The following is a 24897-nucleotide window of genomic DNA, read 5'->3' as shown; positions in this document are numbered from 1 at the left end:
CCTTGTGGCCAGGAAGGCCAATGGTACCTGGGGTGGATTAGAAGGGGGTGGTCAGTAGGTCAGAGAGGTTCTCCTGCCCCTCTACTCTGCCCTGGGGAGACCACACCTGGAATATTGTGTCCAGTTGTGGCCCCTCAGTTGCAGAAGGACAGGGAACTGCTGGAGAGAGTCCAGCGCAGGGCAACAAAGATGCTGAAGGGAGTGGAGCATCTCCCGTGTGAGGAAAGGCTGAGGGAGCTGGGGCTCTGGAGCTGGAGAAGAGGAGACTGAGGGGTGACCTCATTCATGTTTACAGATATAGAAAGGGTGAGTGTCAGGAGGATGGAGCCAGGCTCTTCTCGGTGACAACCAATGGTAGGACAAGGGGCAATGGGTTCAAACAGGAACACAAAAGGTTCCACTTAAATTTGAGAAGAAACTTGTTCATGGTGAGGGTGGCAGAGCCTGGCCCAGGCTGCCCAGGGAGGTTGTGGAGTCTCCTTCTGTGCAGACATTCAAACCCGCCTGGACACCTTCCTGTGGAACCTCAGCTGGGTGTTCCTGCTCCATGGGGGGATTGCACTGGATGAGCTTTCCAGGTCCCTTCCAACCCCTGACATCCTGGGATTCCGTGGAAATCAACTTGAAGAGTTTAAAGGACTAAAGAGTGACACTAAATCACAAGTCACACAGGTGATAACACCAACTTGTTCCTGTGCTCCGTAGTTGGAGGAACAAAACCTGTTTTCTGGATGCCTGCTGAAGTGTTTGATCTCTTCCAGCTGCTTCAAATCCTGCATAAGCAAGTTCTTAGAAGTTTAGGGGTTAAGGATGGGGGGAGAAATTCCAAGCAGATAATTCACAGTGGTTTCTTCTGCAGTGCACACACACACACACACACACACACATCACCGGAATTTCACTGGTAACACCTTTTTAATAGGTCAAAGTAACTGTACAGTTCATTATATTCTTCCTGAGAATAATTTATATCCCTCAACAGCAAAAAGGGAGTGTGGTTTTTATTTAACAGAACAGATGGTGTAATTGGGAAAAAAAAACTCAAGGAAAATGTAATTACACTGCTCTACTGTAACTCCTCCCAGGCAAGACAGACAGAAGGATGGGTTAGTTAACTACGGTGGGCTTAAAATATTCAACATGGCTTTAATCTGTCTTTATAAATTATATAAAAATGGGGGACGTGGATGGTTACAGAACTCTAAATGCAGCTCTGAATTGCTCTGGTACAAAGCAGCATTTTCGCTTCCAAGGAAAACAAGGTTGCTACAAAAGAACTGGCACGTTACTGTGGTGAAAGAGACGAGTTTGGGGTTGTTCCTACAGCTACTTCCAAACAAATGCTTCACACATTCACGTAAAAGTAAAAGGCAGGAAGATGAAGAGGGCTTTAGTTTGTCTTGAAATGACTGAAGTCTTGAAAATATAGCTTTTTATTCTTTTCTCTGTAAATCGTGATTAGCATATTGCGACGTTAAGTGTTCTAATTAAAAAACAATTCCAGTCTGGATAGTTCATATACTGTGGGCAAGAATTCTCAGCCCTGAGGTTTCCCCGAATTCTTCACTTCACAATATCGTTCTCTCACCCGCTGCTCCGAGGCCGGAACCCGGGGCAGCTCCAGGCGAAGCGCGGCCCGTGCGCCGCTGGGAAAACCGCGGCTTCCCCAGGGCCCCGGCACAAACTTCACCTCCCGATAATGCCACTTGAATCCCAGACCAGCTCGGCTTTAACATTAAAAACTCGGTTAAACTTGTGATGAGAGAGAACCAGCAGCTGTCAGTCGGGTCTGCTGAAGCAAGAGGCGCTGGAAAGCCAGGACTAGGCCGGGTTAATCCTCACCGCTGGTGGAAGGTGAAGCAACATCCTTTCACGAGCAGAATCCTTAGACCGATCAAACCCCTCCCTCGGTATTTAGTGCGGTCTGGACTGGCTGATCATTTTCAGTCTGGCTTGATCGATAACATCCAGCAAGTTTTTGGCGTCCACGGCCAGCGCGTGAGCCGCCGTCAGCATCTGCTTTTTGTACTCCTGCTGCAGGCTGGTCATGACGTACTGCTGCGCCAGCTTCATCTTGTTGATGAGCTCGGCCAGGTCCGAGTTCAGCAGCTTCTGCGCCATCTCGATCTGGAACGAGAAGATCCCGTTGTTAGAAACACTGCGCTCGTGACAGCGACGCACTGAGACCCAAACCGATACACTGAGACCCAAACCGACGCACCGAGACCCAAACCCATGCACCCAGACCCAAACCCATGCACCCAGACCCAAACCGACGCACCGAGACCCAAACCGATACACTGAGACCCAAACTGATGCACTGAGACCCCAACCGATACACTGAGACCCAAACTGATGCACTGAGACCCCAACCGACGCACCCAGACCCAAACTGACGCACCAAGACCCAAACCGATGTACTGAGACCCAAACCGATGCACTGGGACCCAAACTGACGCATCGAGACCCAAACCGACGCACTGAGACCCAAACTGACGCACCGAGACCCCAACTGTTGCACCGAGACCCAAACTGACACTCTGAGACTCCAACCGATGCACCGAGACCCAAACCGACACTTCGAGACCCAAACCGATGCACTGAGACCCAAACCGACACTTCGAGACCCAAACCGACGCACCGAGACCCAAATCGATACACTGAGACCCAAACTGATGCACTGAGACCCCAACTGACGCACCCAGACCCAAACTGACGCACCGAGACCCAAACTGATGCATCGAGACCCAAACCGACACACCGAGACCCAAACTGACACTCTGAGACCCCAACCGATGCACCGAGACCCAAACCGACGCACCGACACCCAAACCAACGCACCGAGACCCAAACTGACGCACTGAGACCCAAACCAACGCACCGAGACCCAAACTGATGCACTGAGACCCAAACCGATGCTCCGAGACCCAAACCAACTCACCGAGACCCAAACCGACGCACCGAGACCCAAACCAACGCACCGAGACCCAAACCGACGCACCGAGACCCAAACCGACGCACCGAGACCCAAACTGACACACTGAGACCCAAACCGACGCACCGAGACCCAAACCGACGCACCGAGACCCAAACTGACGCACCGAGACCCAAACCGACGCACCGAGACCCAAACCGACGCACCGAGACCCAAACTGACGCACCGAGACCCAAACCAACGCACCGAGACCCAAACCGACGCACCGAGACCCAAACCGACGCACCGAGACCCAAACTGACACACTGAGACCCAAACTGACACACTGAGACCCAAACCGACACTCCGAGACCCAAACCGACACTCCGAGACCCAAACCAATGCACTGAGACCCAAACCGACGCTCCGAGACCCAAAACACCAGGTCTCGGGAGCTGACAGCTCTCCAGGTCCTTCCCCCGCTATTTATTACAATTATTAAAGTAGCTCTAAAGTATCAAACGTGTCAAGGAGCCAGACAGAGGTTACTGAACAGAACCACACGGCTCAGTCAGGACGATTCTCTAAGAGCTGTTCTTGGGGTTTCTCATTGCCACACTGTGCGAGGTTTTGGAGGAAAGCAGTTTTATTCCTGAGTGATGAGCTTCACTGAAAGGTCTCAGTTACGTCTCATTCAGAATGAGGTTATGGACCTGTCAGAGGAGCCACAAAATATCTGAGGCTGGAACAGTTCTGCTGGGAGGACAGGCTGAGAGTGCTGGGGTGTTCAGCTGGAGAAGAGAAGGCTCTGGGGACACCTCACTGCGGTCTTTCTTTACTTAAAATGGGCCGATAAGAAAGATGGGGACAGATTTTTAGCAGGGCCTGTTGTGACAGGACAAGGGGTGATGGTTTTAAACTAAAGGAGGGAGATTCAGGTTAGACATGAAGATGATCAACTAGACCAGGTTGCTCAGAGGAGACATTCAAGGTTGGGCTGGACAAGGTTCTGAGCAACCCGATGGAGCTGCAGGGGGTTGGACACTCAGTTCCCTCTTAATGACTTTACATGCAAGCTGCAGTTCAATGAAATTAATTTCATAAAGATTATAAAGGAAAGGACCTTCAAAGCTCATCCAGTGCCACCCCTGCCATGAGCAGGGACATCTTCACCAGCTCAGGTTGCTCAGAGCCCCGTCCAGCCTGGCTTAAGCATCAGGCGCAGGAGCTGTACGTACCTCTCTGTGGGTGCTTGCAGGAAGCACGGGGAGGTTCTCATCTACTGTTGCCAGTAAGGTTCTTAATGCCAAACCAACCTCCTAAGAAAAGAAAAAGATGAAGCAAATGAAGTTTAAAGACTTGGAATGAACGGATGGGGGACTTGGAATGAATGGATGTGGGACTTGGAGCGGGAACGCAGGAAGCAACTGATACAATTAATTCCTCATTTGCGTAAGAGGGGAGTTAGAACACGGCTGAGGGACTCAAAACCTCACTTGCAATTCCATGTTTCACCATCAAAACAAAATGCCAAAGGGTAATTAAAAGTTCTTTTTATAAGTGAAACATAGAGAAGATAGCGCACAACTCCCCGCCGCTGGGTTTGCACAGGCAAGCCGGGGAATAACAACCTTTCCCCACCATAGTGGGAACAGGAATCACCCAGAGCTCCAGCCCTCTGGTCACAAACTGCTCCCCACCATCCCCAACACAAAGAACGTTTTCACTTCCAGCTTGTCAGCAAGTTTGAAGAGCTCAGCCACTGATTTTAGGACTTGCCGCCGTACCTTTACCATGGGCACGTACTCCTCCGGCGGAGCTGGTTGTATTTTACTGGACATCTCGATGACGGCTTTGACCAGCCCGGTGACGTTCTCGTAGACCTTGTCGTTGGAGCGGTCCAGGTTGGCCGTGGGAGGAGGGCTGATCTCCTGCGGCTGGATCTGCAAGCACAGTGGGGTTGTGTCACCTCCAGTCCCCAGCAGATGGGGCTCGGTCACTTCCCAACCACAGGGAAGGTCTCAGAGTCACCAGTGTCCCCTCCCCAAGCCCTGGGTCCCCGTTTTCAGTTCTTCTGACTGAACCTGATTGGTGAAATGACACCGGGGACTTTTTACCCTGAAGAGCTTCCAGTGTAACTCCCATAACAGAGAAGAAAATAGAGGAGCACGGAGCACTTGGCACATCTAAGTGGCTCACTATGGATGGACAAGTTCCACCAACCTCATCCCAGAAGGTTTTGTGCTCCAAAACACCATCAGACTACATAATTAACGTATTTAACATCAGACTACATAATTAACGTATTGATAAAGTGAGAATATTGCGGTGCATATTATTGTTTTGTTAGTGAAATTCCCAGCAGATGGACAAAAATCCGGTGGGAAACACAGAATGTTTTCATACCGTTTGTTTCCAATCGACCAGAAGAAAACCACAACGGGTTTCAAAACCCTCAACAAAACTTCCATTGAGTCAGATCTGGCTGGAGTTAAATCCAAGCCAGACCAAAATAGAAACAAACTGAGAACTCTGTGAGGTTCTCACAGTGTCTCCCAGTTCCCTCAGTGGTCTGGGATGCCCGAGCGACCACTCGGCGGGAGCAGAATGCTAAGAAATGGTTTATTTATAGTTTATTTATGGTTGATTTATTAACACTGGGTCACTATTGGTTCTTAAAACCGGTCCCAGCTACACCTGGTATCCCACCCTGTGGAACTATAGAATGCTTGGATTAAACTTTGCCTAAGCAAGGATTTAGCGATTCCACCTCGGTGCGTTTCATTAAGTGGGTACCCACAAATATTACAGAGATTCGATTTAACGCATCGATCGCAAACCACCTCAGGAAAAAGGACGCTAATTGCTTTAATTACCAGCGTGATTATAATCAATTCCAGCAACTGAGAAGTTAAACAGTCACCTGGCAAAGTCACATGCAAAGACATTGTGGCACAGGGCACGTAGGGCACATACAGACACGCTCGCGCACTGCTTACCCTCCATGGCTATGGTTGAGCAGAGTGTGGGGGGAGGTTAAAGAAATTTACCAAAAGAAGGGAAAAAAGAAAAACAATATTAATAAAACTCAGCAGGAAAAAAAAAATAATTAAAAGAAAAACCAAACCAAACCACGTGTAGCAATAAGAGACCAGTTAAAAGCCCGCGATTCCAACGCATCCTGGGCGGTACGGCGCTGACTCGTGTTAGCCGGTGCTCGGTGGGGTTTTGGCCATGCACCCATGCGATGTGTCCTCAGCACAGAGCATGCAAAGCTTGGCAGGAGCAAACCAGGCCGGCCAGCAGCAAAGGGGAAAACGGGGTGACCGGGAGATTGAACAAAACGTTGTGTTCATCCTCTGAATTCTTATCTTTTTCCTTTAGAAAAGTCGTGGTGGGAAATACATGGTCACCTCACTCTTATTCATGATAACTAATCAGTAAGATTGACCAAGAACCCACTCTAGGTGGATTACCCAGCTCAATTCCCACCACCAGGCCCTGATGCTTTGAGTACAAACACCTGCATGTCTCAACACTCCATTTTCTCCTGTTCATACCCAATGTCAGCACTACTGCCCTGCAGACGTCAGGACTTTCTTTGTGGGGACCGTCTGGCTTTGCCTCAGCGAGTAACACAAAACCATCTATTTCCTGGTGCGTGTCCTAAAGGTTCCTGAGGGCAAGCAGCTCAAACCTTCTTCTTTATTTGTATTCTGCAGAAACGGGAGCCTGAACTGGGTGTACAGAACAGGGAGCCTGAAATGAACCCCAGGAGCATCCTCAGGACTGTAGGCATTAACCAAGCTATATGCTTAATGGGCTGTTTTCTTGAAGGGGCATAAACCTCTCAAGTTTCAATAAACTCTTGATGGAAAGAACAAACTCAGCCCTTCTTTTGTCCTGAAGGAGCTATTTAGTACACGAATGTTGTTCACTTGTTATTACTGCTGGCTTTTGTCTGTTGTCAAAAGGATTTCTTTCAAAGAGCATTTTACATGGTCCAGCATCAGCGTTTAGAAAGGAAATTTTAAGGAAGCCAAGTTTAGTAACACATCTGTTACTGCTTTTGGACATTATCTGAGGTTTGGCAGCTTGGAAAGCACTGGCATCACTTCATAATAAATAATCCTGCTCAAATTCGCCGCTGCTATTTACACCGACTCCTAAATATTCTGATAATCTCAGAACGAGAGCAGGAGCGAGCCAGGCAGGTGGTGGCTGAGATCCATTTGATGGCAAGTGTTGAATTTCGTGGCCAGATGAACGTGGATTCTCTCTGTATTGTTTTAAGCCACCTCAAATAAGCGTCGTTCATCACAACAGTCGTGTCCACCACAACATGGGTTCTGGTTATTGAGGGCAGGACTGATCCAGAGGCTGTGAGATGATGGGACAGCCGTCTGATGGAGAATTCCCAACCAATATTGTATGGAGCTGCTTGGAACCGCTCGCATCAGGAACAGCTCCACCGGCTCCCCTCAAAACTGTAAAGTTTCATTTTTGGCTTTATTGCCTATTTATTGGAGATGAACCAACCCCTTAGAAAGTTTCCCAATCCAAGCCAGACGGCCCATTTCCCCTCTTCCTTGGTTCCCCAGTTCTAGGAGGGTTTTAGGAGCCCTGGAAGAGCTTTTTGGAGTTGAGACACATCTTACTTCCCCATGACCAAGGACAGGAGACTTTGGTCCTATCTGAGAAGTGGGAACCCTGGGTGTGCTCCTTCCTGCCCAGCAGGGAGGCTGAGTCCATATGGGAGAGCCCATAAGCTCTTCAAACCAGAAATAAGCTCACCTGGAAGGGTTCTAGGTGAGCAACAGAGGATATGAGCCTACCAGGTACCTCCCCACCACCCCACAGAGCTGCCAGGGCACGTTTGCCCTGTGACAACATTGATTTGGGAAGTTTAGTCACTTCTCCTTTCCACGGTCTCTACTCCAGGAACACCAAAGTGTCTCGGAGCGATAAGGTTGTAATTTTCCGAAGCATATTTGAGGTGACACGTACCTTGACACCCTCGTTGTAACTGTCCACGGGGCTGTTGAGGCTGGCCAGGCTGCCCAGGTGGCCGGGGGCTCCGGGCCGGGGAGGTTTCTTTGGTGGAGCTGCGTGATCTGGTGAACAAAACAACTTGTGTTTTAGATCAACATAGGTACCAGGGGAATTTTGGTCTGTCAAGGCTACAAAGGCCACACGTGCTCTACTGTACTGGGACATCTGGTTGTGTCTCCATTGACTGTAGGAGCTACGCTTGAACCTGTATTTCTACTGAGGAAACGCAGACAGAAAAGGTTGTGGAATTCATTGAGTTTTCCTGCTATTATGGTTGTGGGGCAACTACTTATCTCAGTACACCCAGCCCAGACCTGAGAGCTCTCACCCCACACACGCCTGGGAAAACCAGACCTCATGGCACAAATCCCAGCTGTGATTCAATCTGAGAAACCTAAATTTAAGCGTCTGCTTTTGTTTTACACGTCTGAACGGCACACACGGTGACTCAGCCTCCTCCAGATGCTTCCCCCGTGCTGATTCAACACTTACGTGGCTTTGCTGACTACACCTCTGGGGACAACACGGGGAATTACACGGAGTGTGTAGTGACCTGGAATCGAATCCACCCCTTGGATGATAATACTGGTGTAAAACTTGGTTTGCTGCTACTGCTGCGAGAATCAAGGATTTAAGATGAATGTGATGCTTACCTGGTTTACCCACAGGCTGATATATGTGCTGGTTACCAGCCTATAGAATAAAAGAAGATAAAATATACAGTTAGATTAGTTATTGCAGCGCTCACACTTTCCATCAGCATGATCTCAAACAGCCAGTTCTCAGCACATCCCCCAGCAGTTAAAAACACATCCCTATTCACCATTAGCTAAGCTCTTAACAATAAGTATATTATTTATAGAGTAAAACAATAATTTTCACTTCTTTGGTATCGCTCACAACAGCCCTGACCTCTACAGTTTATCCTTCATTATTAATCCAATGCAGTGGTATATTCACAGTAATTTCTAGTCCGTATTCAGAGATCTGAGTGTAGGAGTCACGGTGGTGAAGAAGAAATGGCAAAGACGACTCCGGTATTTCCACACCGTAAGTGGTTTCCACAATGGCAACAGATTTCTAAGCTGGTTTACGTGTTGGTTTTGTTACAAAGCTCTTGGTCAAAGTCAATTTTTCATCTCAAGTATTTAATAATAGACTGAAGTGACCTTCCTTGGTAATTATTTATACAGCCCTCATGCTCAGGGGGTTCCTGGGCAATGGGGGAGGTGTTGCCAAGGTTAAGTCGGCCTGTGCCCTTCGTCAAAACCACTTCCATGACGAAGAAAAGATGGGTCATTGTCACAGGAGACTCTTCTGTGGGGAACAAAAGGCCCAACATGGGGACCAGACCCAGTTCTTAGGGACGTTTGTGGTGCCCCTGGGGCCCAGGTGAAAGATGGAATCATAGAATCACAGAATCATCTTGGTTGGAAGAGACGCTTAAGATCATCGAGTCCAACCATAACCTGACTCTGGCACTAACCCATGTCCCTAAGAACCTCGTCTATGTGTCTTTCAAACCCCTCCAGGGATGGTGACTCCACCACTGCCCTGGGCAGCCTGGTCCAATGCCTGACAACCCTTTCCATTAAGAATTTTTGCCTAATATCCAATCTGAACCTCCCCTGGTGCAACTTGAGGCCATTTCCTCTCATCCTGTCACTTGTTACCTGGGAGAAGAGCCCAACCCCCTCCATGCTCCAAGCTCCTTTCAGGCAGTTCAGAGATCAGGTCTCCCCTCAGCTCCTGTTCTCCAGCTGAACCCCCCAGGTCCCTCAGCCGCTCCCATCACACTTGTGCTCCAGCCCCTTCCCCAGCTCCCTTCCCTTCTCTCCACTCGCTCCAGCACCTCAGTGTTACGAGATGTGATAAGAAAATGTCCTGCCCTGGTACCAGTAAAACTTCAACCCTGGGCTAAGAAGGAAAATCCTGACAATTACAGGCACGTCAGTCTCACTTCAGCACCTGGTGAAATTATGGAGAAGGTTATTTGGGGGTTATTGAAAAACACTCGAGAGACAAGTCAGTCACTGGTCACAGCCAGCACAGGTTCACAAGGGGAAAGTCCTGCTTAATCAACTTAATTTCCTTTTATGACAAGGTCACCCATCTAGTTGACCAAGAGAAGCAAGTCAATGTGATATTTTGGGATGTTAGCACTGAATCCTTCTGGAGAAAATGTCCAGCACACACTAGGCCAGTCCATAAGACGCTGGGTATTATGTTTAATGTTTTTATAAATGGTCTGGATGCAAGAATCGAATGTACGTTAAGTAAGTTTGCTGATGAAACTAAACCAGGAGGAGCTGTGGACTCCCCAGATGGTAGAGAGGCCTTATAGAGAGATCTGGATAGACCAGAGAGCTGGGCAATCGCCAACCAGGATTCTCCACCTGGGATGAGATGTTCGGGTTATGCACGAAACACAGGGGACGAGAGGCTGGAGAGCAGCCCCGTGGAAAGAGATCTGGGGGTTCTGGTTGATCGAAAGTTGAACTTGAGCCAACAGTGCGTCCCAGCAGCCAAAGTTGGCCAACCATGGCCCGCTCTGCACTGTTGCGGCCTCACCTCAAGTACTGTGTGAAGTTCTGGGCGCCTCAATATGAGAAGGACATCAAACTATAACACCGGAGTGTGTCCAGAGGAGGGAAACCAAGATGTGATAGATCTTGAGGGCAAGACTTACGAGGAGTTGCCGAGGTTTGTTCAGTGACTTTGTGTGTTCAGCTTGGTGAAGAGAAAGCTGAGGGATGACCCCATCACTGAGAGGTGACCCCATCACTGAGAGGTGACCCCATCACTGAGAGGTGACCTCATCACAGTCTACAACTACCTCAAGCTGGGCAGAGTGGGGAACGTGCTGATCTCTCACTGGTGACCACCAATAGGACATGAGGAAATGGAATGAAGCTGCGTCAGGACAAGCTCAGATAGGACATCAGGAGAAGGTTCTTCATTGAGAGAGTGGTTGGTCACAGAACAGGTTCCCCACGGATGTGGTTGGGGAACCAAGCCTGACAAAGTTCAAGGAGCACCGGGACGATGCTCTTAGTGATATGGTTTATTCTTAGGTTGTCCTGCAAGGAGCAGGGAGTTGGACTTGATGATTCTTACAAGTCCCTTCCAACTTCAGATGTTCTGTCATTCTATGAAAGATGAAAATCTGTCACTTGTTAAAGTCTCTTGGTTTGTTCAGCTTGGAGGAGACTGAGGGGAGAGCTCATGGTGGTTACAGCTTCCTCACAAGGGGAGGAGGAGGAGCAGGCGCCGAACTCTTCTCTTTAGTGACCAACGACAGAACCCAAGGGAATGGCAGAAGATGTGCCAGGGGAGGTTCAGGTTGGACATTAGGAAAAGGTTCTTCACCCAGAAGGTGCTGGACACTGAACAGGCTCCACAGGGAGGTGTCACAGCCCCAAGCCTGGCAGTGTTCAAGAAGAGACTGGACAACGTCCTCAGACACACGGGGTGAACTGTGGGGTTGTGCTGTGCAGGGACAGGAGTTGGACTCGATGATCCTTGTGGGTCCCTTCCAGCTCAGGACATTGTGTAATTCTATGTTTGGTCACAACCAAATTAATACTTCACACAAAACTTGCAGTTGTCGTGTCATAAAAAGCTTTACAACCCCAACAGAGTCACTCTTTATGCAAAGTGCAGCTGTATAAAGGAGTGTCCATTGCAAAGTAAAACACTCAAGGCGGTTACAATTCAAGAGGTCTAGTACTGAAACATCTCAAAAAGGCATTTATTTGTAAAATAAAGATGACTTTCTGCAAAGTCAGAATACTTTTTTGTGTCTAAGGGTGCATAAATTGTATTGCACAGGGAGAAATCTGAAGTTCTTCTAAGTTTCATAGATGATATTCACAGAATCACAGAATGGTTGGGGTTGGAAGGGACCTTAATGATCCTATCAACGTAACACTTTAGAGCAGAAATGGGATAGAAATAAAGGAGCACGTTTACCCCGCCTACTCCAAGTCTGCAACTACAGGCTTGAAAAGCAAAAATCAAACTTGGCTTTCAGGAGCCAGGTGTAGAGATCAAAGATGTGAAGTCCTGAAGCTCTCCTGCTGTCACCACATAGCTCTAAAACCCACTGGCTGATCATGTCACGCTATCCTAAAGCCGCTCTGTATAGCTAGAAATCAATCTGATTTCTGCCAGCACCATCGGCCACGCCATTGTCTTTGATCTGTGTTGTTAAACCTAAATATTTCCAATTTGATAACCCTGGGGGAAAGGAAAGGAGAGAAGAGAGGAAGGAGGGTAAAGTTCCACTAAACCAGTTCTTGCATTTTGACCTCCAGAAAACCACGTATTAAAAATACACGTCAAAAGAATGTGCATAAAGTTACAGAGCAACGTGCTCATTGGTTAGGAACTACTAAAATGTGTGTGACAACTGGTCATTTGTACCACAAGGACAGGGTTATGTATTAATATATGTATGGATACTCCTCCTTGGTCCTCCCGTGTCCCTGAGCTGCTGTGATTTCTGCTCTGCACCTTCCAAGCGCCACAACCACCCATCAAACTAAAAGTCGCTTTGTGGGGAAATACTGAAGCCAAATGAGGAGTTTACAACCTGAACTGGCAAAGTGAATTTAAAATATTAACTTTAAACGTTTAAAGGTGATCCCTGGGGACAAAGAATAGGTGAAGCATCAGGTTTCTATCATTAACACTCCCCACCTTTCGATAAGTATGATTCAGAGATTCCAATGGCAATTAAACAATTGGGGAGACGTTGTTAGTTAAACAGACAGGAGTTAATCCCATAAGAAAGAATAGCAGAGCTGCAGCTGTTGTCTGGCAATAAAAGAATGACTATGGGGTCTATTCCCTTTGTTTTTGAGCAGATCATTTACCCCAAACAGATCTCTGGGTAATACAAGAGCAACATTTACATTCCCAGTAAGAAAACCCTTCAGATATTTAAACAACTGCACAAGTTATTTTAATCCCGCTTCCTGTTCATAGAACTTCCAGAAAACTACCCACATTTTTAAATGAGAGGCCCAATTATAGAGCACATGAATATTTAAAAAGTTATTGCAACATATGTGGAAAGTTTTGAGTATTTGTTTCAGCTTCAAGGGAAAAATAATGACAAAAAAAGGGCAAAAAACCCCAAATCCCCCAAAGTGCTGCATGAAGAATTTGCCGCAGCTGCTGTTCCCACAGCCTCTTGGAAAGCTCCAGAACCGTATAACGATAGTGGAAACATTTAGCAAAAGCCTTTAAATCCTCAAGCCAGGAAGGCAGAGGGTGGGAAAAGCTCGGTCGCACTTACCGGGCCCTGGACGCCCCCGTCCTCCCGCTCGATGCTGCTTCTGGAGAGCCGCACGTCGGGCTTCTGCAACAAAACCAAACGCGTCATTTTGTACCCATCCACGCCACCTGGGCTCAAAACCATTGAAAAGACGGGGAAAACACTGCTCAAAATTCACAGCGACAAACGCAGATGTCACTTCGTTCCAGCCTAAACACCCCCGTGTCTGCGACTGCAGCTGCTGAACCTTCACAACCCACCCGTCCAACACTAATAAATACCGATAGTACCGTTTCTCTAAGACAACACTGGAAAACCCGCATTGTAACTTTCTCTTTAAGGCAGTTTTCTTCCCAACAGCAAAATGTCAAGCCCGGGATGCGATGCTCTGAGCATTAATTCCCGTTTCCTGCCTGAGAATGGCTTAAATGTACTTGGCTCCATCTCCAAGACGGCAAACAGGGCCAATTACCGCAGCTCTTTAAATTTGGATCCAGAAAGCTAATAAAGACATCCAGATGTACTATTCTGATACAAACAACAAAGAAATGAATTTCTATTCGGTACATTTTAAGTGAGATATAAGAACTCGGGGCTTCGTTGCTTTAATAAGACTGACTCAATTTTTTCACATAGGAAGCGGTAATTTAGCTCATCTCACCCAGCAAATCTTGGTATATTGTTCTCCGGGGACAATGTTAAGTGCAGGGAAAGACAAAGGAAGAAACAAAGGTTGACACTGATCTGAAGACAGGAATTCGGCAGAATGAGGGCGCTTTTTTAGTGCTCTATTTCTGGCCCACAACGAGAAGGAAAAAGGATTTATCTAGTGTAGAGTCTTACATCTCGGCAGGAACAACGCCAGGTTCCAGTATAAGTTGGGGAATGACCTATTAGAGAGCAGTGAAGGGAAAGGGACCTGGGGGTCCTGGGGACAGTAGGGTGACCATGAGCCAGCACTGGGCCCTTGTGGCCAGGAAGGCCAATGGTACCTGGGGTGGGTTAGAAGGGGGTGGTCAGTAGGTCAGAGAGGTTCTCCTGCCCCTCTGCTCTGCCCCGGGGAGACCACACCTGGAATATTGTGTCCAGTTGTGGCCCCTCAGTTCCAGAAGGACAGGGAACTGCTGGAGAGAGTCCAGTGCAGGGCAACAAAGATGCTGAAGGGAGTGGAGCATCTCCCGTGTGAGGAAAGGCTGAGGGAGCTGGGGCTCTGGAGCTGGAGAAGAGGAGACTGAGGGGTGACCTCATTCATGTTTACAGATATAGAAAGGGTGAGTGTCAGGAGGATGGAGCCAGGCTCTTCTCAGTGACAACCAATGACAGGGCAAGGGGTAATGGGTACAAACTGGAACACAGGAGGTTCCACTTAAACTTGAGAAGCAACTTCTTCCTGGTGAGGGTGTCAGAGCCTGGCCCAGGCTGCCCAGGGAGGTTGTGGAGTCTCCTTCTCTGCAGACATTCAAACCCGCCTGGACACCTTCCTGTGGAACCTCAGCTGGGTGTTCCTGCTCCATGGGGGGATTGCACTGGATGAGCTTTCCAGGTCCCTTCCAACCCCTGACATTCTGTGATTCACTATTCTATCAGACTCGGGGTTCGTTCTCTTCAGAAAATCCACATCTGCATCAGCGTAAAGGCAACTTATTCCATACACGTGTATGGATATCGATGGAAAATGGACACACAGAGAATAAGAACGAATTTTTATGTAGAGAATTGCAGATGTGTGAATACTGACTGTAACTAAACTGACCCCATGAACACATACATGTTCTTTCAGGATCAGTTTTGGGGGACAAATCTATGAATTTCTTGCTCGAAGCTGCTCCAGATCCCTTTCCTTCCTCCATTCTAAAAGCACCAAAGAATCATTTCCAACTTGCTTTTCCTGTCTAAAAAGCCAGCGGGACAAGATGGGACTTGCAAAGACACACCAATATTGATCTTTTCTCATTAAACCCCCCAAAAATGTTGTATCAGCCCATCAGAAGGGCTGACACCCTGGGTTTTCATTCAGCCGGAGGTAGAGCCAGGAACAGTCGCTGGCTGGAAAAGAACTTGCAGACTAAAAATAGATAAATGGCACCAGCCTAGGAATATTTAACCCCAGCTCAAACACGAGGAAGCGGAGCAGACGCGGCGAGCGATTTCCCAACGCTTCTCTTGGAATGTGTGACAAATCTAACGATGAAACCTCCTTCTTTCTTTTATCCCGATTAAGGATTTTTTCCTGATTAACGCCGCATTTGATACGGGTACATTAGATACTTTATGACACCGCAAATCGCTAGCCCTGTTTATTTAAGTCTCTGATTAACCCCATTTCCATTGCAATGACGTTCACAATCTGCCTTCGCTTCACGTTTGTTTCCAGCCTTTGGAAACAAGGACTATTTGGCCACAGGGGTCTTTAATGTCTTTGGAAACAAGGACTATTTGGCCACAGGGGTCTTTAATGTTCTTTGCACTTTTAAGAGCTTATTACACCCTAAGAAAATGAAATATTGAGCACTTTTAAAGTCATCAAAACCCGGGGAGTTGGGAACACAAGGAACAAAAGAGAAATATTCAACACACTTGTGTGTCCAGTGACTAAGAAGAGGCCCAAATGTATTTCTAGTGACTTGACCGTGTTCTAATTCTTCCAACTCCCATATTAATTACTGATATTCTGATTTATCCATTTGCGTAGGTGCGGAAATTTCAATGCTATTTTAAAATAAAGGTGATATTTAAGATCAAACTCCCGTTGTATTTTAAAATATTATCCAGCAGCAACTCTTATGCTTCTACAGTGAGCTTTAATTTCAGCCCCTCATTCTGGTATTACAGAACGTGCTCAATGCAATATTCTCGAGGTCAAAAGCACCAATTCTCCTAAATTAAAACGCAAGTTTAAGCAAAGTCTTTTCCACTTACCACCATTTTCATTACCGATCTATATTTCAGGAAGAAACCATATTTTGTGAAGTATTTATCTTGCAGAGAGTCAAGACCCTTGAGAAGCAAAGGGTGTTATTTCTAATGAACAGGCTGCTATCTGAAATCGTTGGAAATGTCATTTTCAGACAGGATGTATATGTTGATAAACTGGAACGTAACCTACTTTATGTCCAGTATTTCTGGCCCCTAATAAAAGAACACGTCAGTCTTGGCATTCTCAGGACATCATGGCTTGGTGGGATTTTCTCAGGCTAAAAATTAAAGCCTAATTTTAGCAACGGTTCACATCAATTATATACGAATTGCAGTTCTCAGTGGCAAAACAGCGCAAAGCCACAACTATGTGGGAATTTCAGAGAAAAAAAGCCAACAAAACCAAACCAAACATGATAAGGAAACTATGCGAGTTATTTCTTCTCAACCTATCCCAGGAAAGGACTATAAATTTCTTAACACAACAGCCCTCTGTCTGCTGAGGAGCTACAAAAAGGCACGTACACATATATCCTTATTTTACATGATTAAAAACAACACATACCACCAAAACAGCCACGGAAGAAAGGTTCAAACTGGAAACTAAAGATAAACGAGGAAGCTGATAATTAAACAGGCCCCAAAGAAGAAAAGCGTTCTGTGAAACATCCAGAGATAGTGGCAGAAAAGTCACTGACTGCGCTACACTGAACTTGGAAAGGACTTGGCCTTGGGAAGGGACAGAGTTTTGTTCCCATAACCTCTGTGAAGCCAAATAACCAGGTACTGGTGCCGCGGGATCTCTCACAGCACTGTCACAGAGTCACAGAATCACAGAGTGTCAGGGGTTGGAAGGGCCCTGGAAAGCTCATCCAGTGCAATCCCCCCATGGAGCAGGAACACCCAGCTGAGGTTCCACAGGAAGGTGTCCAGGCGGGTTTGAATGTCTGCAGAGAAGGAGACTCCACAACCTCCCTGGGCAGCCTGGGCCAGGCTCTGCCACCCTCACCAGGAAGAAGTTGCTTCTCAGATTTAAGTGGAACCTCCTGTGTTCCAGTTTGAACCCATTGCCCCTTGTCCTATCATTGGTTGTCACTGAGAAGAGCCTGGCTCCATCCTCCTGACACTCACCCTTTCTATATCTGTAACCATGAATGAGGTCACCCCTCAGTCTCCTCTTCTCCAGCTCCAGAGCCCCAGCTCCCTCAGCCTTTCCTCACACGGGAGATGCTCCACTCCCTTCAGCATCTTTGTTGCCCTGCGCTGGACTCTCTCCAGCAGTTCCCTGTCCTTCTGGAACTGAGGGGCCACAACTGGACACAATATTCCAGGTGTGGTCTCCCCAGGGCAGAGTAGAGGGGCAGGAGAACCTCTCTGACCTACTGACCACCCCCTTCTAATCCACCCCAGGTACCATTGGCCTTCCTGGCCACAAGGGCCCAGTGCTGGCTCATGCTCACCCTGCTGTCCCCAGGACCCCCAGGTCCCTTTCCCCTACACTGCTCTCTAATAGGTCATTCCCCAACTTACACTGGAACCTGGGGTTGTTCCTGCCCAGATTCAAGACTCTACACTTGCCCTTGTTCTATTTCATTCAATGTTTCCCTGCCCAACTCTCCAGCCTGTCCAGGTCTCTGGATGGCAGCACCGCTTTCCTGCCTCTGTGTACAGATGATTCTCCATTTGGGTCAAACTCTTTCTTAAAATACAGTATAATATCTCCTAAAAAAAAGCCATGGGAGTTTTTGGCAGTTCCAAACTCCTGTCAAAAGGCAGCAATAAAATCACCCTCAGGGGGCCTTTTAAAACGACAGAAACTCAATGAATGAACTGATTTGCTTTTAAATTAATTCTACATACAAGAAGCTGGGGCTGGGAGATGAACATATACGTATTGTGGCTCTAACAGAGTCATTTGGTCCTTATGGGCTGATTTTCTGAGTGCACAAATACTGTAAAGGAACATAAGCACATAAGTGCAAGTATCACATGGGGGTAATGGCCAAATCCTCTGGTTACAATGAGCTGCAAGCGCTTGTTCGCACCGCTTTGAGGATGGAGATTGCTTCATCAGCTTTTATATGTACTATGTTCAAGTAAAATCTTTGTCTTTGCTTCAAAAATACTCCAGATATTTCCATCCTCCTTCCTGGAGATGCTGATATCCAAAGGGCTTTGACCAAGAGAGCAGGAAGCCCACACGTTTAATCAGTGTCCATCAGAGCAACACAACAGGGTCAGGAGATAGGAGGAAATGTCCTGGAAATAAACTCCCCCAAAATCAACTCCCCCCTCGCCACCAAATTTTGTGACAATGGCTATATTTGGTACAATTTAAAATGAAACACTTTACTCTTCAGATATCTTTTCATTCAGGAGCTTCCCATAAAGAGACATCTGTTCGTTTTCTCATCTTACAGCAGAATTTCAGAATCCTGGATGCTGTTAAGGATGCAGCTTATAAACAGAATTTCTCTCTCTTTTCAAGTATTGATTAGTAACGTGTTCTCAAAGGACGAGTTTCAAACAAAGTGCTTACACAGATAACAGCGTCTCCCAAGACTGACACATTTCCACTTCAATACATTGCAGTTTAGTTCTTCATCTGGGGTGTCTCTTGTAGCAAACACAGCACCAGTGCTGTTTAGATGTGTACTAACATATTTTGAGTTGTATTTTTTCCCCTATAGAGAAGCAGCAATAAATTCCGACTCATGAGCAAGTCGGCCTTACTCTGGGGAAACAAAACTTGTATTAAGAGAAACCCCAGGGATTTCTCTTCTTTTTGCAGTGTCTTACATGAAACGATTTGCAGTCGCTCGCTTGTGAGTCCAATTCTCAGGAGCAGACATGGGTTCTACTGTTGGAGCCTTAAGACTCTGTAAATAGAGCTGCTTTTGCAAGTTTAAACTGAGAAGAATTAAAATCTGGCTCTACTCTGGGCTCAGAGATGTTATTCTATATCCTGCCTATAGCAATGAGGGAGAGCCAGACTTCAGCGATCCGTTTGATCAAAATCTAAAGGTTAATGCAGAAAGGTGTCTCGAAACACTGAAAGTAAATTGCTTCTCCTCCCTAAACCAGCTGGAGTGAAATTCGGGAAGGCCCCTGTCCCAAGAGAAGAAACGTCATTGTCACTCGCTAGAGGACACGGGCCAAGGCGTGTGGGTCCTCCAGTGCTCCCCGCCTGGATGCCTGGGTCCCTTTTGGGGCAGGGGGTCCTGGGGTGTCCCCCCAAGTAGGGTCGACCCTATAGGGGCTGCCCTATGGTGGACATGCGCTCTATATGGGCCAGACACCCTACAGTGTCCCCACACCCCCGCAAAGGGCTGCACCCTATAGGGGCCCCAAACCCTATACGACCTATAGCTCTATGGGGCTCCTATAGCTCTATAGGGTCCTCATAGCCCATGAGGCTTCTGAACCCTATAGGACTCCTATAGCTTTCTGTGGCTCCTATACCTCTATAGGGTTCCCGCACCCCATGGGCTCCTATAGCTCTCTATGGTTCCTATAGCTCTATAGGGCTTCTGCACCCCATGGGTCCTATAGCTCTCTATGGTTCCTATACCTCTATAGGTTTTCTGCACCCCACGGGTCCTATAGCTCTCTATGGTTCCTATGGCTCTATAGGGCTCCTGCACCTCATCAGTCTTCTGCACCCCTGGGTGCTCCCACAGTTTTATAGGAGTGTTCTACTTTATGGTGCTCCTATTAGTCTTTAGGGCTCCTATAACCCTATAGGACTCGTGTGTTTCTGCTCTCAGGTACCAATTGTGGGTATCTGCAAGAAGTGATTCCCCACAATGACTCTTCTACCGTCTTGATTTCTCCAGGGGTAAACCTAGAAAACACCTAAGAAACACCCGTTCATAAACAGCAGATTTCCCCACCATCCACCCTGCTATGGGTTCAAATACACCCCGTGGCTTCATCAGCCTCTTCAGCTTCCCACACGTTAAACCTCTAACGAGCAATCAAGTATCAACCTTTAAGTCTGTAAAGTCAAAATGTCAAGTGTAGAGAGACAAATAACCCCAAGTTTCCTATGGATTTCAATCCCTCACGTTGGCCATTCAAGTTCATCCTTAATTCCACTGCAACTTACTCTGGTTTTTGCCTTTTTAACCCTCGAAACGTTTATTTCAACCACACATAGCAAAGCTGCAGAGCTGCAGATCATCAGTGCTGGGTCTCCTTTGAGTAAGGGGTAGCAATAGAGATGGTGTCTCCTCACCGTAAAAACTAGCACATAATGAAAATATACATTGTTTTCCAAACATACGCTAAGACCATATTCCAGATCAAAAGTAAGATCAGCAAGTCCCTGCTCAAGCAGCAGTTTGGGGGACGGTGAACACCCTAATGCTCCAGAAGCTGAACCAAGCCAGAATAACAAACACCACCAATAATTATCATCCATTCTGCAGAAAAAGCCAGAAAGGTCAGAAAGTTTTCGCAGAAATCACTGAACTCACAACACCTCGTTCTCAGTAAGCAGAGTAATTCCTCAAAACGTTCTTGACCATCTTGAAAGCTTTAGCTGACAATGGGATCAATCTGACCCCCTGGGCTTGTGAAAGTCACAAAGCAATTGGTTCCACTCAAATAATGCCTAAATTAGGCAAGAAATTTTCCTTTCCCCTCCCTCTCTTCAGCTTGGACAAAGCAATTTTGGGTCTGATGGCAAACGGCAAAGCCCCACGTGCACGTAGGAGGAATCCAGCCAAAAGCCAACTTCAACATCCTCGAATGAAAAGTAACATCTTAACTCTGGCACAATCTGGATCTTGGCTGGAACGTGAACTGGACACGGAGGCATCTCAAGAGCTGATAGAGATGTATCCCACCTTGGTTGAACAGCTCTAATACCACACAGAACTAAACTCTGAGGGACCAAGACAATTAAACTGGCAAGGAATAAGGTCTTGGTAACATCACCTACGTACAAGATCTGCTCTCCATTCCTGCCCATTGGCTTCATGTAGAATAAAGCACAAACTCTTATTTTCAAAGAACTCAATGTCCTGGCTTCAAGATCCCTAAAAGACTGTGTGAAGTTCAGTGAGACAATCACAACCAGCAGCTTTGGTGTCCAAATTGAGAATATTTCATCTGTCCAACTAAGATCTTCCTGGAGAGCAGCTCTAGAGAGTGAACTCTTACAGAAACCACAGACCATTATCATCACCTGCTTTAAACAGAGGGCGTATTGATTCAAACCTACCTTGCATAAAACACCTGTGGCGCCTGCATTTATACAGGCGTGTTCTGTAGCTTTGTACAACTTCCTTGAAATATGCTCCTTAAGGCCAAACATGTCACTGATCGCAGAATCACAGAATCGACTGGGTTGGAAGAGACCTCAGAGATCATCGAGTCCAACCCTTGGTCCAACTCCAGTCCATTGACCAGATCATGGCACTAAGTGCCATGGCCAATCCCAGCTTAAAAACCTCCAGGGCCGGTGAGTCCAGCACCTCCCTGGGCAGCCATTCCAATGCCTGACCACTCTCTCTGCACAGAATTGCTTGCTAATAGCCAGCCTCAATTTCCCCTGGCAGAGTTGAAGCCCATGGCCCCTTGTCCTATTGCTGACTGCCTGGGAGAAGAGCCCAATCCCCACCTGGCTAGAACTGCCCTTCAGGTAGTTCTAGAGAGTGCTGAGCTCACCTCTAAGCCTCCTCTTCTCCAGGCTGAACAAGCCCAGCTCCCTCAGCCTCTCCCCATAGGGCTTGTGTTCCAGTCCCTTCCCCAGTCCTGTTGCTCTTCTCTGGACCCGCTCCAGCACTTCAATCTCTTTCCTGAGCTGAGGGGCCCAGAACTGAACACAATACTCCAGGTGTGGCCTCCCCAATGCAGAGTACAGGGGAAGGATCACTGCCCTTGTCCTGGTGACCATGCTCTTTTGGATACAGGACAGGACAACACTGGCCTCCTTGGCCACCTGGGCACACTGTTGGCTCATGTTGAGCTTCCTGTCCATTAGTCCCCCCAGGTCCCTTTCTGCCTGATGTTTGTCCCAACTCATCAATCATCCACCTGCCAAGTGAGGCTGCCCAGCTTGTACTGAGTAATACGCTCCTGTCTGTAGCCATGGGTCTCAAATAGGAGAATTTCAACACAGATCCTGAATTTTGACAACTGGGAAGCCAGAGTTGAACTAAAACAACCACACACCAATGGCACAGTCAACAAGCAAACACGGAACTGCGGAGAAACAGCATCACAAGATCCCATTACCAACACATCTCTTCTTTCTCCTGGTGATGCTCAGAGCTTTTCCCCACCTCGCAAAGCTCTCTCTTGAATTATTTCTTCCCCCTGATGTGTCTCATCACTCCTCCAGTGCAAGGCTGCTCACAGCTCTCCCTACAGTCAGGCTTGTTCCATGGCTGATGGTTATTTACCCTTTTTTAGGGGCAGAGTATGCGCAGATCTGGCCCCTTAAGAACAAACAGCCAATCTCCAGATTGGCACAGAATCACAGCTTCCCACTCAGAAATACTCAACGGGATAAAGCGAGACAGACAGAAAAACCAGCTGTTCGAGGTGTTTATAATACAGGACTCGCAGCCGAACACTGAGTTTAAAAACGGCTTCCAAACCTACACTTTGGTAGTGACTCCCATGCGCAGCAAACCCTCTCATTTCACAGAAGTGATTTGTTTTAGCAAGCTGCAATAAAAAGAGGAAAATCAGACTGAATTAAGCAGCACAATGAAACGAAGCATTACCAGGAATCGCTCCTCTTTCTCCAGCCAGCGCTGATCTTCTTCCATCTCTTGCTGTTGCCGTATCAATCTCTCCTCCATGAGATGTGTGGGTAGAACCTGGCCCACGCCTCGAACATCCAAAGTGCCCGAATCCTACATAACAAAGTAAGTCTATTCAGTCTCGCAACTTAAAATTTGTATTAACAGCTCCAAAAACTTCTAGATGATAAAAGAAGAGATTTTAAAAGCACAGCGGTCAAGCAGAGTTCCTTCAGCTCCTTATAAACTGAAGCAAACCACCAGAAGCAACTCTTTCCAACTACAAACATTTTATCTGCCTTGCTCCTAATCGCTGGAACCAAAAAGATTTGAGGAATCCTGCTTTGTTTTTCAGTAACGTTGTCACTTCATTGAAGTTGGACAAGAAAAACACATTTCTCAATGTCGTTTTCTTGGTCTTGAGCAATAACGCGACCATCCAGTTGTTAAAGGCTGCAAGATACATATTTTACCCAATGCAAATATGCTTTTCAGTTTAAGCTGACACTTGCAAAACATGTCACAAAAACATTTTTAATGCATTTTTGAATGAGTATTTATGCACGTCTTAAGCTCACAATACTCCACATACTGTATCCCAGTGCTGCCTGGAAATCAGTAGCAAGTAGAGCGTAAATCAATATTCTAAAGGAAGCCAAGGGGAATTTGGTAACAAGCTTCCCAGAGGTTGTTTTTAGGTAACTGATTTCCTAAGCTTTTGTATAAACTTTGGCTGTAACTTATTATTACGAACACTTGCAAAGCATTTATATGGCACTTTATCCAAGCACTTTATATGGCACTTTATCCATGGCACAGAGCGCTGGTTAGAGAGCAAACGGAGTGAAGACAGAAGCTGCACCGAGTTAATCTTTGCGGGAGGATAGAATGGGACCAAAAGTAGAAAATATTGGAGCCAAACAGAAAGAAAATGATGGGATTGTAAAAGGCGAATTAATTTGATGTTCTTCGCAGTAACTCTGTGCAACCTAAAAGCACTGGACAGGAACATAAGAACAGTTTTGCAGGACCAGTTCATTTTATGCTCTGCGTAAGTTAAAAAGAAGCCTCGGATACTTCAGCTCTGCTGGGGATCTCCCAGGAGAGGTATTTTTAATGAGATGCCATATTTTTACATTCATGTTCCCATCTCTATTAAGAGCAATAAGTTTCAGTAAAGCCTTCTTTTAATAAACACAAAATATTTGCTATCGCTCGCTCGGTTGAGATAATAAATAGTAATAACTTTTGTGTACACTTCATGCCCAACCTCACATTTGTTTCAAAAATAATTCACTCATGACTTTTCCTGCAATCGCCTCCACATGTACCTAAATAATAAGAAAGTGTATTTATGATTGGGAGCGCAACAACATCTGCATCAGGTGCCGATACCTCCACGTTTGGTTGCCACACTGAGATCTCCTGAGGCCGATGGTTCCAGGAATCCGCTTGATCCAAGAGAGAAGCCTGCCCAGGGTAAATGCTGCCGGCCATGGCTGGTAAACCGTGAGAACTGGGGTAGCCAGACACCTTTGGGGAAAGAAACAGACAAAGAAACAAAGAGTTATATTAATAAGACCCTAATTAATATCTTCCCCCACCCCGGGAGCAAATATGAGAGCCCAGAAATGACTCCATTCAAGCTGTGACTGAGAAGGAGGAAGAGGAGTGGATGTAACACCAGAATAAGAAAGTCAAGTCAAAATATGACACAAAACCTCTTTAAGGATGCCCATCATAACACCAACTACTTGAGAATAACCACAACTATAGATAAATATATAGAAATATAGCTACAACTTTGAGGATGCTTAGCAAAACAGCAGCATTGAGTGATATGAAGATCCAAGTCTTCTGGTGAGCAGAAATAAAGCCATTGGTACATTTGTAAGAGCCACACGCAGAGCTCACGTTCAACAGGAGCCTGTGCACATCGCCCTATGGAGCCATAGAAAAATGTACCCCCAGCGTATGTT

At 46.8% G+C, this 24897-nt stretch overlaps 1 protein-coding gene across 11 annotated transcripts in view; it reads right to left on the bottom strand.

The window, feature by feature from the left end:
• Positions 1 to 896: 896 nt before the first annotated feature.
• The window catches only part of PTK2 (protein tyrosine kinase 2), a 197378-nt gene continuing 173377 nt past the window's right edge, over positions 897 to 24897 (bottom strand). For all 11 annotated transcript variants that reach the window (XM_065830925.2, XM_071803769.1, XM_065830921.2 and 8 more), the window contains 8 exons: positions 24314 to 24451; positions 22901 to 23032; positions 13269 to 13331; positions 8620 to 8659; positions 7922 to 8028; positions 4702 to 4857; positions 4153 to 4233; positions 897 to 2127 (listed from right to left, as the gene is read on the bottom strand). In XM_065830925.2, coding sequence (XP_065686997.1) covers positions 1915 to 2127; positions 4153 to 4233; positions 4702 to 4857; positions 7922 to 8028; positions 8620 to 8659; positions 13269 to 13331; positions 22901 to 23032; positions 24314 to 24451 — 930 coding nt within the window. In that variant the 3' untranslated portion in view covers positions 897 to 1914. The remainder of the gene's footprint in view (positions 2128 to 4152; positions 4234 to 4701; positions 4858 to 7921; positions 8029 to 8619; positions 8660 to 13268; positions 13332 to 22900; positions 23033 to 24313; positions 24452 to 24897) is intronic.

Source organism: Patagioenas fasciata, chromosome 2, assembly GCF_037038585.1.
Source record: "Patagioenas fasciata isolate bPatFas1 chromosome 2, bPatFas1.hap1, whole genome shotgun sequence".
Taxonomy (NCBI): Eukaryota; Metazoa; Chordata; class Aves; order Columbiformes; family Columbidae; genus Patagioenas; species Patagioenas fasciata.
Note: the sequence above shows the minus strand (reverse complement) of the source record. Positions and strands in the feature narration are given on the sequence as shown.